Source organism: Neopsephotus bourkii, unplaced genomic scaffold, assembly GCF_033783945.1.
Source record: "Neopsephotus bourkii isolate Nb327-2 ecotype Australia unplaced genomic scaffold, CSIRO-AGI_Nbou_v1 NB_1637, whole genome shotgun sequence".
Taxonomy (NCBI): domain Eukaryota; kingdom Metazoa; phylum Chordata; class Aves; order Psittaciformes; family Psittacidae; genus Neopsephotus; species Neopsephotus bourkii.
Window position 1 is genome coordinate 8,130,898 of NW_026902112.1, and position 19,101 is coordinate 8,149,998.

General features: G+C 42.6%; 1 protein-coding gene across 4 annotated transcripts in view; it reads right to left on the reverse strand.

Moving 5' to 3' along the window:
* COL22A1 (collagen type XXII alpha 1 chain) overlaps positions 1 to 19,101 on the reverse strand; it is a 221,721-nt gene that overhangs the window by 92,420 nt on the left and 110,200 nt on the right. For all 4 annotated transcript variants that reach the window (XR_009728580.1, XM_061374148.1, XM_061374149.1 and 1 more), the window contains 5 exons: positions 13,428 to 13,481; positions 12,869 to 12,922; positions 11,427 to 11,480; positions 6,543 to 6,596; positions 3,687 to 3,731 (listed from right to left, as the gene is read on the reverse strand). Coding sequence is in view for 3 of the 4 variants with exons in the window: in XM_061374148.1 (XP_061230132.1) it covers positions 3,687 to 3,731; positions 6,543 to 6,596; positions 11,427 to 11,480; positions 12,869 to 12,922; positions 13,428 to 13,481 (261 nt within the window). In the remaining variant the exon portion in view is untranslated. The remainder of the gene's footprint in view (positions 1 to 3,686; positions 3,732 to 6,542; positions 6,597 to 11,426; positions 11,481 to 12,868; positions 12,923 to 13,427; positions 13,482 to 19,101) is intronic.

The window sequence follows — 19,101 nt, forward strand, 5'->3', positions numbered from 1 at the left end:
AGCAGAAAGATTATAGAGTATTCTTCTACTTAAATCCCAGGATAATGTTTACTCCAAACTCACTTCCTCAGAACAGCTCCTTAATAAGTTGTTCCCAATCTGTAGAGTGCGCAATTCTCCCACAAGTATGAAGCATCCTGATGTTCCACATTCAACCTTAATATATTCCATATTTTAGAATCCAGGGCCTTAATAGAGACAATGACCAGATCAATAACACACTCCCGCTGAACTTCATTTCCCTCTTACTGATTGTGGCCTCTGTCCATTCCAGCCACTTTAGGTTAAAACTCTTTGAAATAGGGACTTTCTCTTACTCTGTAAAAGGCTTACCCCTCTGCAGGATGAAACACTGATTTTGCTTGTATCCTGCACACAGTTGAATATAAATTATCAAATACATACAGTGGCACTGTTAACAGAAATGTGCATGTAAAACAAATGCTATGAATATGAGCAGTGACAGCAAAGTATCAGCTTTACTTTTTGAAATGTTTTAGTCACCTTAATTCTGATCAGTATCCCACAGGATCCCTGTTAGACTTGTGTTATTACCTGCAAACCCCCACTTACAGCACTGGATTTAATTAGCTCCTTTTGAAAACTACATTGATCAGCAAATTAGAAATGGTTTTGCAAATCCATTTATTTATTTTCCCCCTTTAGAAAGTCAATCAGCATCATAACATAAATGTTATTTTAAAGAATTACATTAGTGGGACCCGTATGCTGCAGAAAGCAGCTGAAAACCAGTGTCAGACATCCAGACCTACTTGCTTTTGGAGTGATAGTTTCCACATTAATGGTTTCATTTGCACTGACTGAACCACAAGTATCCTGACTTTCAGTAAGCAACAGTCTGGTAGATTGCTGACAAAATGTGAAGTGTATTCATTCCCAGGAAGAGTTTTAACATCAACACACTGCAGAAAGGAGTATTTCACACATGCTATTTTAGCTGCCAAAACAGAAGACTGTCAATGTTCTTAGTGATAGTAATGGGGGCAGGGAAAGGCAAATAAGTTATTTATACAAATGTATACAATAAAGCTGTTTCAAAACACTACAAATGACTCTGATTTCAATTTTTTTTCTTCAGAAAAAGCTGTCCTTATAAACACTTTTTATTACTATTTTCTCCATTCTTTAAAAACAAAAGAAAAAAAAAGGCTATTTAGAGAAAGTTTGGGGGGGTGTTAGAGGGTTGGGTTTTCTTTTTTTGTTAAATTGTTAAAAAAATAATCAAACACAATAAAAGTTTTATTCTTGAATTTTTATTTTAAGACCTCATTTCATTTTCCTGTGCTCTACAGTTTTTTTCTGGTTTTAATCAATAAGCAACCAGTGAAAATCCCAATTCCACATAAACTTTAGTACTGCTTTCTGATCTCTAACAGTTAGAAAGTGTGGTGATCTATCAGAAAAATGGTTCCGCAAGAGTCCAAAGGTTCCTGGGAAAAAGTGATGGAGAGCAACCGCACTACACAGAGGGACCTGGAAGCCCTGCTGCCTTCTTACATGAGCTCTTCTCTAATACAAAACAAGGATTTATAGGATATTTGGATGTTTACGCAGCAAAAGCAATGCCCCATGTCATGCTGAACTGCTATACATGCCTGAATTAACATGTCAAGTATCACATAGATATATGGTTTATCTTGGCAGCCAAGTGCATCATGCTTATCTCTGTCCTGGAGTCCGTTGTATGCAAAGGGACAGGAGATATCATTCATATTGTGCAGTGGCTCCCCTAAAGTGCAGGTGTAATGGATACTACTGGATTTGGGAACCTATAAAGCCTCAATATTTATATTCAAGTTCCCAGGATATATTAGAACACAGCAGCAAGATGTATTATAGGATATTTAACCTGGTTTTGATACTAGGGTGCGGATTTGATATACTAATACTCAGTGCATGGGCCAGTGCTCTCATCTAATATAATAAACACTCTTCTACTCAAGCACAAAGAAACACAGGTTGTGTAGGTGTCAGTATTCAAGTTACAGACTGAAGTGCAGACAAGGAAATATTTGGCCTGCCGAATTTACACCCACTGCTTTCACAGTAGTACTGGCTGGTAGAAGTTAAAGCAAAGGCAGTGAGACCATCATTAAAGCTGGGAAAAAATAAAAGTACAATCGTTGTAGCAGAGACCTGGCTGCTCCAGGAAAAAGAAAATAAAGGGAGCTCTAATTGTGCATATCCTTTTAATGAAACAAACCCTAATTCACTTCTTCCCCACTTTAATTTTCCTCTAGCTTAGTCAGCTGCCTGCCCACACACAGCTCAAGCTTCCTCTCCCATCACAGTGATGTCAGAAAGATGGATTTTCTTCCGGGAGCCAAATATTCCAGCAGATTAGACAACCTCGCCTCCGGAAAAGCAGTGGCTAGACACAACACACTGAGCCAGGCCTGCAAAGGGGCAAGGCAAAAGCATGAGGAAGATAAAGTGCGATCCAGACTTTTGCTCTAGCTGCAGCAGAGAGGATTGAGAATGCAAAGCATGATCATGGCTACTTCATTATAAATGGCAAAATGGAGACAGGGAACTGACGTCTTGGCACATGCTAAAGGTAACACAGTATATCACCCTAACGGTCTATTGATCATTTTTCCCAGTAGGCAAAAGCTTGGTGTAAATCTCTGTTTCTTCTCCAAAAGAGGGAGAAATGGGAATAAGGCCATGCTAACAAGCTAATAACTCTCTCTTTTGCACAGACACATATAGCCAGACATAAAGACAGCTTGAATACAGGCAAAGCTACCAGACCAGCACTGGGATATTCCTGACTCAGAACCAGCTTGACATAAGCAAGACAGGACATTGCTCAGGGCTGGAAGACACTCAGAGTTGGCAAAAAACATGCCTGTTTTGCCTGCATGAGTAAAGAGGCAACATGGGTCCAACAGCGTTTGGTCATCCCCCACCTCCAGCTGCTTGCTGGGCACAAGCAAGCAAAACACATTTTAGATGGCATTGCTGGGAGCATCAAGCGCTGCCTGGCATGTCTGCAGCACCTGAGGTCTCTCTGAACACAGTGCTCCAACTGAAACAATAAAGACTGTGCCTGCTAAGATCTTTTAAATGCTTATTCCAGGTATAACAAGCTCTAGGTCTCTTGAACCATGAATGTGACTCAAATCTCTCCCTGCATTCTGTAAAACAGCTATTCCCAGACAGGAGAGAGCAGAAAACTAGGAAGCAGCTCCAGCTGGATGAAGCCTTTAACATGAGAACTACCTGGTACTTACTGCTACTGAGCTTATTGTGATGGGAAAAGACAGAAACATGGGAAGGATAGTTGGAGCATCTGCAATGAGATGAGGATGTGCTGGATGCAGTCATGGTCATAAGTAGTGGTCATTCACAACATTCAGGTGGTACACACAATGTGAACACCACACTACATTCCCCCAGTGGCATACCTTCACTCCTTCTCTTTCTCCTCCATCCCTGGCTATACACTGACAAGAAATCCCTAAATGTGTGCTCAGATCTCTATCCATAAAGCCCTCCTGCACTCCCATGGGAAGTCATTCTCATACAGCAGCCTGAGGTGCAGCGCAGAGAGTACACTTCATCATTCATCACCCTCCAAAGCTGCAGGCCTGGAAGCCCACCCCACCAAATGGGCCAAGGCCCAAAGCAACTTGGTTTCTCCTAGCATGCATCAGGAATACCTTGTCTCCTCGTGTTCCCTTTTCTCCTCTTTCTCCTTGTAGACCCTAAGAAATAAAAGGAAAATGGGATTATAAAGGTCAGTCCAAGTAGAGGCATAGTTATCTCCTCTAATCAGTCACCAAATCACTGTTCATGTCTGCACAATCTATTGAAGTGAACCTCAGGGGCATTTCCCATGTTGCCAGTCCTCAAAGCTGGCCCCAGGCATGGTCTAAGCAGACTTAGTGCAGGGATGACCTGTGGGCCCAGGAACGTTCTGTAATATTATATTGCCTGCAGACACAGGACCCTCCTGCCAACACAGTGTGGAGGGACAGGGAGCACACCGCAGCTGCAGATGGCCTGGAAAACAATCAGTGCTCTGCATTTTTCATGTTGCTCATAAACAATGAGGACTTTGGTAGAGGACAATGCTAATGGAAAAACCTGTTGTCTGAACAAACAAGAATGCCCATTCCTGGTGGTTTTTGATGCAGCAGGAACCTGGCAAATGCTAGATAATCCCTGTGCTGGAGGCCCAAGCACATGTTTGCACTGTGAATCCGATACCAGTGTTCATCTGGACTGCAAAATTCATCTCCTCCCAGGTACATCAGGGACTTAGTTTGATACATGGGGCTTAGTTTGATAATAGAGATACTAACACAGGCAAGGGACTCAGTGAGCAGTAACACATTTCACCTTCCCTCGACACAGCAAACACCCTGAATTTTACCTTTGAACAACAAACTAATAGCTACAAGCAGACAAATATGCTCAGTCAGTAGTGGCCTCTCTAAAACTGCCAAATCTTAAAATCATTCTGATTGTAATAATACATTTGTATTTAAACTTCCATTTATTTTATGTTATAGAAGAGGTTTACCTCCAAGGTAATGACAGCCACATGTCTGGGTTTATTTGGCCACTAGGATGATTTACATAAATAAGATATTCAGATCTCAAGCCATGGCTGTCAGCAAACTCTGTACAGCCCTGTCCACCTCTTATCAACCCAAACTGAGCCTGCAGTTTCCCACACTGCAAAGAAATAACCCCACCATTTCCAAAGAGTAAAAGGCAGGAGGTTTAAAAATAAGAATTCTTTAACACATTAACTATGGGACCCATGTGTAGGCCGAGTAGATGATTATTGCCTTGCTCCTGACCAGCAGCTCAAGCCAAATGTCAGTTGTATGGTAGAAACGGATAGGATCTTCGGTAATGGTGTACCACATGAGTGCTTTGCTTCTCACACACACAGGTGAACCAAGGAGCAGGAAGGAAATGTCATCATAACCTTGTCTATGTATCTCATTAGTATTGAAAGAGATCTATCGCATTGGCAGGTAATGCCACCCCCATATTCATTTCAGCATCTTCAAGCCTAATACAAACTCACCCTTATACCATATAGGGAAACAGCATGCAAAAAGACATGGGAAAATACAAAAGGGTTCAAGCTCTTTTAAATACATTTGACTCCTTTGTAATGAATTGTACAGCAAGCCCTTGGCTGGTACAGTGAATGAGCACATCTGCTATGCCACTAGAGGCATTGATGTGCATCACAGAATAGTTTGGGTTGTAAGGGACTTTTGCAGGTCATCTACTCCAATCCTCTGCATTAGGCAGGGACATCTTCAACTACATCAGGTTGTTTCAAGCTCTGTTCAACTTGGCCTTGAACACTGCCAGGGATGAAGCATCTGCCACCTCTCCAGGCAACCTGTTCCAGTGTCTCGCCACCCTCATAGTGAAGAATTTAGCCTTAGTATCTAACCTAAAATCTACCTTCTGTCAGTTTAAAGCCATTATCCCTTGTCCTGTCACCACATGCCCTTGTAAAAGGTTATATTCTAGCTTTCTTGTAGTCCCTTCAGGCGATGGGAGCTGCTCTAAGGTCTCCCATTTAGGAGACTTCTCTTCCTCAGGCTGACCCAGCCCAGCTCTCTCAGTCTGGCTCCAGAGCAGAGCTGCTCCAGCCCCTGTAGCATCTCTGTGGCCTCCTCCAGACCTGCTTTAACAGGCTTGTATCCTTCATATGTTGTTGCCACAGAGCTGGATCAGGGCTGCACATGGGGGGTCTCCCCAGAGCACAGCAGAGGGGGAGAATCCCCTCCCTTGACCTGCTGCTCACGCTCTGGTGACGTAGCTCAGCACACAAGGGGCCTCTGCGCTCAAGCGCACACTGAAGCCAGATCATGGGAAGCTTCTTGTCACCAACACCCCCACGTCCTTCTCCTCAGGGCTGCTCTCAATCTCTGCATTCTCCAGCCCATATACATACCAGGGGTTGCCCTGACCCAGTCAGGTCCTTAAATCTCAGAAAATCCAATCAGCCTCTACAGCACCAGCTTAAAGGCTGCCTCCATAGTTGCCAAGGTGAGACCACAAGACAGAGATGTTAACTTGAAAGAACATGATTTATTTTGATCTTGCGGACTGTTCATTCAAGGCAGGTTTGTCTCTGAGCCGAAAGGCTCTTCCCTGACAGTTTTGAAATACGATTGGAAACTTGATGAGAGATAGGGTTTGGGTTTGGCTTTTTTTTAGTATTTTGATGACGTTTTCGAGCACCATATAAATGGTGCATCAACACAGTGGAAGCATCACAAAACCACTAGCTGTTATGCCAGTAACCAAATCATTTCTACTGACATCTCTGTGCTGTCTACAGGTCTGTTATTTAAAGAAATCAGAAGAAAATGAAGTCAAGAAAATGTCCCTATTGGACAGGGTACAGATAAGTGATCAGACATCAACTATATTGCTTAATAATGATAAAGAAAAGAAAAACACAGCTGGGAAGAACACATTGAAAAAGCAGAGAAAGTTTGCAAAGTATTAAAAATGTACCAAAAGCCATGACTTACCGGTGCACCCACATAGTCTTTAATTCCTGGAGGACCCTGCTTTCCCTCGGATCCCTGGCAAGAAACTGAGGCACAGTAAAACACCAGAAATTGTCTCATGTAAGAATAAAACCAGTTATTCAGAAATGGAAGTTGCATTTCTGGGCTCACAAGGGGCTGTTGAGGATTCTCCATTGTCTCAGCACTAACACAGAGAGCAGGGTCTGACTTTCCAGCTACTTACCCAAAGTGATACCCCAATGTTTTCTTCTGTCCCCAGTGCTCAGACATTAGCAAGTTTTATCCTTCTGCAAAAGGCAAACCGCCCTATGCAAGCTCCTCTACAGGTAATTTCAAAGGCTTTGGCCACATCAGTCATTGCCTGTCCATTGCATGTGGCGTGATTGAGCTCTGTTCTGGCTCATGAACACTGATGGTGGAACAAAGCACAGGCATGCATTGCAGCAAACACTGCAGCAAAGGCCATATCCTAGCATAAATGAATCGCAGACTTCAAGATATTGTTTATTTTGAAGAATAAATGAAAACCAGATCTGAACTGTATTCTCTGATGTTTATTTTCAGCATAAGTGGGAGAAATGAAAGAGAATCAGGTACATTTCAGTAGCCCTTCAGCTGGCTGCACACTGACTTTTCCTGGAGAGATGGAGAGCACTCTCATTGTGTGCTTTTATGTGTCTTACAATTCCTGAAAATGGTCTGGATCCTCAGCTGAACAGGCTCAGCCTTCAAAATCATCCTATAGAGACAGACTGGACCTGACAGAACAGAGTCTGCCAACAAGAACAGGTTTGGCATCACCTATCACCTGTATGACTGATTTCTTTTCATACTTATCTCACTTCCCTTCCCATGTGGTTAGCTTCTGTACTGGGTGTTTGTACTAGATAAAGATTCAAAACAGATCAAGACTTTATTTTTAAATCACTTCTGCATTTCATATTAATAGATCCATTCTTCTTTAAAAAAAAAAAGGACAAAAAAGCAGACAAAAAAACCCAAACCCAAACAACTCACAATCAAACAAAAAGAACCCCCAAGGTATGTTTGCAATGAATTATTAGCAGAACTGAGGCTTTTTTTCCTAATGCAAGTGCCCAGGACACTGGTCATGTCACATCCCTGTTTACACTCACCTTAGCCCAAATGATAATCTCATTTGGAGCAGTTGTTCAGAACAGACCTTGGCTGGTCTGTGCTTGGCAAGTGTTCCACCACTGCTTTAAGGAATACATTGCCCATTGCCAAAACAGTCCCCCTCCCTTGGCCAGGGAGGACTTGACTTGTTAAAGCAGGTGAACCTGTGCCCTGAAGCCTGTGAATAGTTCATCCGCTCAGCTGTGAAGTGGCTGAACCTTTGTTAAGCAAACCACATGGTAAACTTAGAGGTTAAGGGGGATTCACGATTCACAAACCAGTTAACAAGAGCTGGGTTTAAGCACAGGCAAAACTGTTCTGGGGATCTTTACAACATGAGGCACATGAGGACCTGCAAGGTCAGGAAGTGGTGCAAGACCTCTAATGGCAACAGGCATGCTCTCCCTTTAGCCTGCAGAAAAATACTGCTGTCAAAGAAGGTAAAACCTATAGAGAAATAAAGGCCTTCTTCAAGCTGTCCAAATGATCAAAATCCAACTCAGTACCATTACATAAATCATGGCTATAACACTCAGCAAAAGTTACAGAGAAACTGGGTTTGTCTGGAGAGGACTTGCTGATCCCATCCAAGGCCTTTGCTGAGATCATGTCTGGTAAACCAGAGAGGTGTGAGACATTCAACAGCTGAAGCAAACAAGAAGAGAGTTTGTCAAAATGAAACTCTTACCTAATACTTTAGAATTCAAAGCCTTGATGTTTTTTTCCCCTCTGCTTCTGTTTTTGCTAGCAAGTGCAGGTAACTGTCAGTTCAGATGGGGATGTTACAGCTCTGTCAGTGCCATAGCATTGACAGCCACAGAAAAATCTCATTAACTGTTTACTAAAAATATAGGAGGAAAAAAGAAGGGAAAGGCTGAATATTTGCTGTAGGATTTCACAGGCTAAAGGGTTTAGTCTCAAAAATCTAAGCTTTGTTTCACTACTATAATATGATGAGGGACCTGAGCTATGGCCTTTTTAATCTGGATCCACTGACTCAAATTAAACTAACCTGCCAGGTCACGCATATTTATGTGGGAGCATTCTTCACTGGCCAGCGGATATTTCTTGCTATCTCAGTGCGCAGTGTAATCTTCTAGAAGCAGAAGCTCCCACACTAATTAGCACAAGGCTATTGAGAGCTCTTTACTTCCACCGTCGTAGGCAGCAAGATCATACATTCTTCTTGGTAAGCAATGAAGTTTACCCACCAAATGGAAAAGAAAGCAAAACAACAAACACACAAAAAATAACAATTATTTTTATGATGAAAACACTGAACTAGGAACAATCTCCCCTGCTGACTTCACTCAGCAGCACAAGTGGTAGAACCAGAGATGACATACCAAGGCCATTTCACTCTTGTAACCCACACGTAGAATCATAGCACCAACTAGGTTGGAAAAGACCTTTAAAATCATCAAGTCCAACCATTACCACCACTAAACCGTGTGACAGAGGGCCTCAACATGTACCCTAATGGGCTCATCATCCCTTAGGGTACCCCTGTGGATTGAAGTCCTATTACCAGAAGCCTGCTCTACCCTTACTTGTCCTACTGGAAGCTTCACACAATCAATGAGATCTGTACAAGCTGTAAGGCACCTCCTTAAAAGAAAGTGCTGGCAATTCCCATTGAGGAGAAGACTGGAAATCCCTGAGTCAAGCAGATGAGCAGGGGGCTGAGTTTTATGAGGTGTACATACAACTGCTGAATGTGCACTGTGGTTTCCTGGCTCAATGCACATAAAGGTGGACTGAGCCAGGAAGGACCAAATCCCAACCAACCAGAGAAACTGCAAGGTAGAGCTGCATGGAGCCTGGGGTACAATCCAGAGACATTGTATTGATGCTGATGATAAAAAAAAGTCACCTAGCAAGAAAACCCCAATCATCACAACAATTGCCCATCTCCACACCACCAAGGTATTTGAGGTTTACACTGAAGAGTAAAGGTGTGTGGATTTGTATTTTATATTTTAAAGCCCCATCAACAAAGTCAGGATAGCTTCTTAAAATAGCTCAGGCCAGAATCCAACTCAAGGACACTGCATATAGGTAGTGCACCCACTGAGGGAAATAAAAGGCACAGTGAAAGCACAAAATCATTTTGCAGTTGGCTGCGGTTGGCCAAGCTCACCTCCTCACTGGGAGCACTTGGCACTGTCTAGTCAGATGTCTACAGGTCCAGCCCTGCCAGCACCTATCCTGCCCAACCCATAGTGCTGACCTATTCAGTATCACCTTGCTACTTGGCTGGATTCTATGCGCCTGATGATCCTGGTGCAAATACAGAGCATTGTGCAGGATCAAGCCCTTCTGGAGGTAGATATAGATGTCTCAGTTCAGCTTGGCTTGTGAAAGTTTTGCAAAGCAAGGGTGAGGAACTCCATACCTCAAGGAGCATCTTATAGCTTACAGGTTTGTAATTCCACTATAGGAAACATGCAGGAAAGAGAGAAAATATGTACTTATTTACATGACAGGAGAGATGCAGGTGACAGGCACTGTGGGTGATGAATTCCATTCATTTCATCCAGTCCCAAATCCCACTGATGGGCAAAACAGTATCCACAGTGTCTCCACTCAGCTCAGCTTATCCCTGCTTCACAGCTCTCATTTACCTGCTGCTGAACATGCTGCAATGCAGCTTCCACAATCAACCCCTTCATGTTGATGAAGGCAATATGGGTCTCGCAGAGAGCTGTGGGATGGCTACCAAGTATTGTCACTAATCCACAGACACACAGTTCTGATACACTCAAAAGCCTCTCCACAGCTGAGGAACCTAGAAGGACCTGTATAAATGAACTTCTTCATTGAGTACTCTTAAACAGAGGAAATTGACTATCAGGACTGTATCTGGAAAGGTGTTCAGGTACTTAACTCCTATGTAAGGACAAAGGCAAACTCAGTGGAAGGTTTGAATGACCAGATATGGCTTCTCCAGAAAGATGCATTTCTTAAAGGTCAGTATTTGTACAGGAGAAAAATGGGTGAAATAAACTTGGGCAATCAATCTGTTGTCAGATTGAGTCATCGGCTGACCTGACCTTGCTGTGCACGATGCCCCTGAAAACACTTGTTAATCTAGTGTACCATCTTCTTTTTGTGCTATAACAAGACCGAAACTAAATGAGGGGTAGTTACCCCTCAGTAACCAAGGAACAAGGAAAGGAGAGCTAAGGCTTTGAAAGGAGATTAAAGAATTAATCATGAGAAGGGCTTCAAATTTAGGCACATTTCTGGCACCCATCGAAGTCTCACCAGATCTCCATTCAGAAGCACCATATTTGAAGCAAACCTGGTGATACTGAGCATTGACACAAGTCCTACTATCTACTGGCACAAAACTGAAGCCCCCAAAATAGGCAGAAACACCCAGGCTAAGATCTCACTGTGATAATTTGTTTTCCCCCAGTCACAGAGTAGGGATAATTCTCACCCACATCTTTGTGAGAGCTGGGAGTGCTTACTTAAGACATGAAGCAAGGCTCATGTGCCTAAAACACATCTTCTTTACCTTCTGCAGCTGGGCTGTTGATTGAACAAAAGGTATTTCTTCTTTTTACATACCTTGCCTAATTGCTCAACCTTAGCAGACCCCTGAAGAAGCTGAGCAGTTTGACTTTTGATATTCACACTGGTGAATGGAGAAAGTCATTAACAAAACCCAATCCACACATATAAAGAGTCAGTGAAAAAAACCCAATGCCTGCCCATATAAAGAAGAAATGGAAAGCTTACTTTTGGACCTGCTGGCCCTGGCAGTCCAAATGCTCCTGGCTGTCCTGGTTCACCCTGCAAATAACAAACAGCAATACTGGTGGTAAAAGCTAACCTTTTATATATAAAAGCTAGGATGGCTCAAAATAATCATTACATACAGCCTCAGAAATGAAAGCTTTATCTAATAACTACAGTCCTGAGCATCATTATCCAGAGATCTGAAAGTCTGCAGTGTGCTTTCTTCACACATAGCAAAGCAGAAAGAGGCAAACTGAAAACTGAATGAGATATTCGTCTGCTCTTCAAACACAATCACCTAAGTAGCAAGAAATTACTTCCCTAAGCTGTGAACAGCTTGCACCAACTACAGTCTACAAACATATATTCCTTGGAGATAACGTCATTCATTTGGTTTTGAATGGTGACCTTACAGTGTAAAAAAATGCATCTTATGAGAAACTCTGCAAGTCCAGGCATGCTATTGTCCAAGCCCAGACCATGCCACATGTGATGTGGTGAAGCTGTGTAGGTTCTGAAACCTATAATGGAAAACAACCACATTTTATCCACAAATGTGGCAAAAAGCAGTAACAGGATGCAAGGCAACAAAAAGAAAAGAGCTTTTCTGCTGTTTATCACTGTTTTAGTGTATGCCTGCCCTTCCAAAGGCTCAATTCCTCAAGTTCCTCCAGTTACCACCAAACGATTGCCACAAATGGACAGTGAATGAAATGATAAAAGTCCACCACTGGGATGAAGAGAATTCAAAGGGATGGTGATCAAGCAGGAAAAGAAGGAAAAGCTCTAAAGCACACTTGTATCTGCTTGACATACTGGAATATGTGATTTAGATGTTGGAATGTGGTATTTAAATACTGGAAAATGTGTGTGTGTTTTTACATTTCATCTGTAGTTCTCTTAAAGGTGGTACTTGGTACATTGCCTCCTTCTTTAAGCTAACACTGCACCTCTTCCTTTGCTATCAGCTTCTAGCAGTGCACAAAAGGAGTTCTGGTGCTTGCTTCTGTGACCAAGACACCTATTTTTCTTACCCCTGTCCACGGTGGAAGTACAAGATGGTGCCTGCAGCCCTGCCATCTCCATCAGGCAATTACTCTTTGCCAGACTTAAAACAAATGGCCAGGTTCTGGAGTTGGAGCTATTAACCAGCACAGCAGCATCGGGCCCCAAGCCACAGGCTGCCACAACTGCCCCCTTTTCCATCTTAATGAATGGTAACAGAGCTGCTCTGGGAGCAAATCAAGATGGCTAATCCATAAGACTCCTGAAAATGTGTGAGGGAGAGTGCTGGGGCTATTAACCTCCTGCCATTTGTTTCTGCTGCTCCTAAAATGACCATACAAATCCCCAAGACATGTTTCACTCAATACAGATTGATTTCCACTGCCTGCCTCGCACTGAAAGGCAGGGATTACATGGGGAGGAACAAAAAGGCTTACGGCTTCTCCTTTTGCTCCATCCTTCCCAGGGAGGCCAGGTGAGCCCAGGAACCCCTGTAATAACAACAATCACCATCAGCACAATATTAACACCCATTGCAAGTGCAAGGACGTAAGTAACGTATCAAGACATTAATAAGGAATGAGGAGAATCATTTCGATGCAAACATTTATTTATAGTCTCTGTAGGGGCTGTTGCTGACATTAACACGCTATTTGACAGAGCAAGCTCGGTGCAGGAAAACTTCTCCCCCACCCCAAATAAGGTGATGACACAGTATCAGCTAAGGCCATCTCAATCCAGAAGTTATTTATGTTACTGAAGAAACACTAATGTTTCTGTATGTGGAGGCATTAGCACTGAGCTTCTGTTCTGTTCCACTCTTCTGTTTTAGAATTTCACAAGGTTTAGACAAAGTTCCTGACCTTGTTAACACAAAACAAGAAAACACAGATGTAAAACAAGACTTAGAAAAGGGCCTGTTTCCATAAGCCTTTCACAGTAGCTTTATAAACTCAAGCTTTTCATGGTATAATGAGAATAAAGAGTTGGACTTACCTTTTCTCCTTTATCTCCTTTCAGTCCAGGAAAGCCAGGGGGCCCTTCTTCACCCTACACCACCAATGGAAATGATACCTCATATGAAATGCCACACCATTCTCTGGTATGTTTGCGTATTTGGGACAGCACAGTTATAGGATAGCTCTGTTAAAGAGTTGAGGCCAACTTCTCCTCCTTGCTGTAACAATGCTGTTCTTGATCACCTGTAACTTGCTCATACCCAAACAGCTACACTTTCAATTCTTAGTTCCAGTGTCTTCCTCTGGCTCATTCCTCCTCCCCACCTTTTTGTAAACATCATCCAGAACCAGTCGTTTACAAGAACACATTTGAGACCTATCCTTGTTAAATAAAACCATTTGAAGCATAGAAACTTTTCACTGAGAAACTCTCTTGCTGCCTCATTTCAAGGAATGAGGTCTCAAAATTTGGCACAGCCAACATACTGACACAGCAAATGTCCAACTGCATGGGAGCTTCCTGAAGAACACAAATGTGGGAATTCTTTCCCCTTTACCTGCTGACATTACACCAAAACATAAACCTTCAAATCCACTCAACCCACACCTTATCAATAGGGCTGGATTTTACAAGGGATGTTGCCATGAGTCCTTTAAAGGACTGTTACCAGTGTCTCTCCTACCTGAAAGAACAGACATCCACTAGCACTGCTGGCAAACAACATGCCACAAAGCAGACTGAAGTGACTGAGAGGTCATCTACTTTTGTAAAAACTCAGTAACACAGAAGAATCCTTTTGAAAGAGCATTAACATGACTAAGCACTTGATGCATACCTGTATTTACTTACACAGGTTAATTATAGTTGCCTGCATATACTTACAGAGGATTACCTACATACTATAGACTACCTCATGTAACATGAGCAGATAAATTCAGGCCAAATTCTGCCACGTTCAGTCTTATTTGTGTTTCTTACTAACTGAACCTTCATGAAGGTCAGATCTGCTGTATTTGAATGACTTCTTAGTAGGGTAGAAAGCCCATCAAAAAGCAAATGTTGATTTTAAGGAAATCATTTGCTCTAAGAGGCTGATACATCTTGAAGGAATTGCTGTTCCATGGCAAAGTGGGCAGCATAGGTAGAAGAAAAAATTGTGTCTTTTCTACGCAAAGTAAAGGAATTTGGTTAACTTTTTCCTTTTATTCTCCATGAAGTGCCAACTCCTTGGCACAGCTGTACAAATTAATCATAGCAGTCAGTAAGTCTGACGCATAGTATTCATAGGACCTCATACTGTTTCTAGTCCAACTTCCCTCTCAAAACACCATCAACATTGAAGTCAGACCAAGTTGTACAGAGTTTATCCAATTTGGAGTTGAAAATCTCACAAAATAAGGCTACTCTTCTTCCCAGATGTTACTTACCTCCTAAGACAATAGCACCCCAGGAAGAGAAAAAATGCTTTTGCTGTTGTATTCATTATTTATTAACTAAAGCAGAGCAATTTTTTCCTTCTGATTTTTAACAGATCTCAAGTAGCTGCTTACAAAGATGGGGAGCCCAGGACAGATCTGTTGGCCCTCACAACCAAGAGGCTACATGGGCATTTGAAGGAAGGCACTTTGACTCTCCCTTTTGGTGACCATACATGCCACAGACAGCTGGTCAGTCTTAACTGCCACCCTTGGACCAGGATCACCAAGCAGGAAAGAAAAGCTTCGGGGATGCACCATGCTCAGGGAAAATATGATTCGGTGAGCACTCCAAAGAGTTCAATAAAGGCTTTGTCTTCCCCTCTATCTATTGCCACTGCCTGTCTCTTGCTGCATAAACTGAAACATCACTTGCCACGTATCAGCCAGCAAGGCACAGCTGACCCTCTACTGAAATGAAGCTAGAGAGTTTTGCCAGCTTGCAGGGGAAATCTTTGAATATACATCAGCTTTACCTGTTCCTCCCCAAGGAGAAAACTGCACAGAAGCAACCTAGACCACAGAGACAGGATTAAAGTTCTATGGGGAACCACCACTGAACTCCACCAGGCTACAGAGTGGAAAGGGCTGCTACTTCTGCCCCTTCTGCTGAATCCCCATTATACCCAGACAGCTGCTTTCTATCTCTCACTAAGCAGATCATAGAAACATAGAATAGTTAGGGTTGGAAAGGACCTTAAGATCATCCAGTTCCAACCCCCCGCCATGGGCAGGGACACCTCACACTAAACCATATCACCCAAGGCTTCATCCAACCTGGTCTTGAAAAATAAGACCTTTCAAACTAAGGATTGGTTCAGCAGATATTTGAAACTTAATGAATGCACAAAAGGAGATTGTGTTGCCTTTATTAGAACACACTCACAAAGTAAACTGAGCAACCTACAGGAGCAAGCAGTGGAAGAGAGCAAGAAGCAGAAAAGCATCGGTGCTGTTGTGCTTGCAGAGTGCCAAAGTATCTGTGACAGGCAGGGATGGGAAAGCAACCAAGAGCTTGCACCCTTAATTCACAGCCAGCCGCCACAACCCCACTGACAATGCAGCTAACTGAAATGGAGTCATGCTGGCAGAGCAATCCACATCACTAAACACGTATCTTCTTCTTTTTCACTAACCAACTTCATGAACTGCATTTGCAGAAAAATCACATTTTGTTTTCACTTGTCCACCAGATTTTTTAAATCAGGTAAAACCCCAAGCTTTGTACTCAGCATGTTCCTAAGGCCTAGGGAAGTGCTGGCATAGTCAAAAGGTATCTGTTCCCTTCCCATAGCCCTGCCAATTAGGTCACTTGGGTTAGCAGAAGAGCTTGCATCTCTTCCTCCAACACTTGTCAATTGAGGGTCTGCTGGTGCACATATCCTGGAAACCGTTGCAAGTGAAAGTTGCAGTTAGAAAATGACAAAAGGGGCTGAAGAATAAATCACCGGGGCCTGAAACAACATTGTTCAGGAGGAGTTACCAAAGAATCATGACTGGTTTGGGTTGGAACAGACCTTAAAGCTCATCCAGTTCCAGCCCCTGCCATGGGCAGAGACACCTTCCACTACAGCAGGTCACTCCAAGCCCCTGTGTCCAACCTGGCCTTGAACAGTGCCAGCAATGGGGCAGCTACAGCTTCTCTGGGCAGCCTGTGCCAGTGTCTCACCACCCTCACAGTAAAGAATTTCTTCCTTGTATCTAATCTAAACCTACCCTTTTTCAGTTAAAGCCATTACCCCTTGTCTTATCGCTACTTGCTCTTATAAAAAGTTCTTGTTGGGAAGGTTATAGCTTCAGCAATTGAGCTCAAAAGGCAGGCAACTGATTTTCTCAAGTGCTTTTCCTTTGCAGGCTCATAAGCAGCTTGTCTTTTCCTTATTCACTGGAAAGCCAGCCACTTAAGTTTAGTTTCATCCTCTGTGCTGCACAACCAGCAGCCTTTAATCAAGCATTTCCACCAAAGTTAGCTACAGATTAATTCACCATTGCCAAAATACTTGTCAAACTTCCATCTGATCTAAAGCAACCAACAATCTTGCAATATAGCTGTGGAGTGCAATCACATGGAAGCAGATGCTGCTGAGCAATAGAAGACAGGGAGGTACTGCAAGCGATGAAGCCATATACTGACACAGACTGTCAGCATACAGAGGTTACATAGTGCACAGGTAGCTATATATTTCTATAAATGCCACTTTTCACTTTTCAGTAGTTATTCTACCATTATTCACTTGAGTTACAGCAATGCCTCATTTGTTCCCTGATTGGGTCACTCTGCTGGACACTGTATGAATAAATATTAAGTGACAGTCACTATGTTCAGTGTATAATTGCAAGCAATGCGTAAATATAATAAAGCAACAGCAGAGAGCACAGGCCAATGAAATAGGTGCCAAGAAGACACAGTGTGAAAATGTTCGGGGCTGGAGGATCCAGGAATCACACTGGGAAAGCAGGTAGGCTTTGGCAGCCCTGGGGAAGATTAGCCCATCACCTTCCTTGCATCAAGGCCAAACCTGGCTGTGCTACTGAGAGGGATAAAAATAAAACGATATCCCACCAGGCTGGCTGCACTCCCAGCTTTAACCCTATGGCAATCTGGTGCTGACAGGTAAACCTACCTGTTTATGCTTATGCATTTCTGCTGCCACTCATCTACTTTATGGATGTCTGAACTTCAAAAGTTGTCAGTTTCTGGAGAAACATCTAGACGAGAACAGGAAGACAAGAAGGACCAGGGAAATGGGAAGAAGCAGCAAAACCAGAAGAGACTACTGGTAAGGAAGGGAAGAGAGTACAGCTTCCAAGGCAGCTTACCTTGGAGTTAGCTCACATTTTCTGGAGTAGTTTTACATTTTGGATGGGTGACCTACTGCTTTCCTTGGTCAGTAGATTTGTGGACAAATACTCAAATATGTAGGTAGTGGTATCTGTGAGAAAGTACATTAACAAATACGGCGGCTTGGCTTAGGAAGATGCCAAAATACTGAATACTGAGAATGTAGCACCAGACAAATCACATTGAAAACTCCGCCTTTCATACCTCAAAGAGTTGGTATAAATTCTGCAAGCAAAAGGTTTTCTGAGACATATGAAAACAGCAAAAGTTAAAGAAGAATTCAGTAAAAATGATAGAATTTTGAATTAGCTTTCTAAAGGAAGTGTTCAGAGCCACACAACAGATACAAAACAAGGCCCAAGCACTATTTCTGTCCTTCCTTGGGGGTCTTAAAGCAGGGTTTACATAGGTCCATGATTTGTTCAGACCCAATGGACTAAAGGAAATGCCACCTTATGAGAAAATTCAGAGCACAGGCAGCTCAGTTGCTGCAGACAGGATACTGGGGTGACAAAGAATGAAGATCTTGGTTTCAAGTATATCACCTACTAAAAACAGAGAGACAAGATGGGGAAGTATGGAAACACCCACACAGGTTCCTTTATTGGTTTGCACTGGCAGAGTTATCCATTCCTACATTTGAACAGGGATGTCTTCCTGATATACCAGCAACACATGAATTTACCAGACCATACCCGCTCTAGGTTAGTGATCCCTCTGTGGCCATAAAGGTTGGCTTGTTTTTAAACAAACCTTCATGTACATATAGCTTAATTTGTTGCATACAATCCAACAATTCACCTTGCTTGGGTACAGTGATCTTCATAGAATCATCTGAGCATTCTATATGTATTGTTTGTGACCATTATAACTACATCCTATGTAGAGCCTCACTTGGCTGAGTGGACATAACTCTGAAATGAGCAAGTAGATAATCTTAATTGCTAAATGATGTGCTTCCACAGAGTGGGAGCAACTAATATAGGAATCTAACCATATCCAGCCTCATAGATTTCTCTGAAAGAGACGTAAAATAGAGAAGGAACGGACAGGCAGGTATGCAAAAAGATAGAGATAGAAGATGTCAGTATGATCTGATCCTGGAGAGCCATCAGAAGCACACAAAGGAATAATCCCTCATTGATGTTTAAACAATCCACTCAAATTCAAGTGCTTTCTCTCCTCCACTTGCAGCTCCTCAAGTAGCTGCCAAGTTTACAAATGTTTCTTCCAACTGGAGAACAGCTGCGGCCTATAAACAGATATTTCATTTCAAACTATAGGTTGTGGCCCACATTAATGGAAATGAGAGCAAACTAAACAAGCAAATAATGGGAGAAAATCAGTCCAAAACACATGGTTAAATTCCCATTAGCCTGTCAAATTCAAGTAA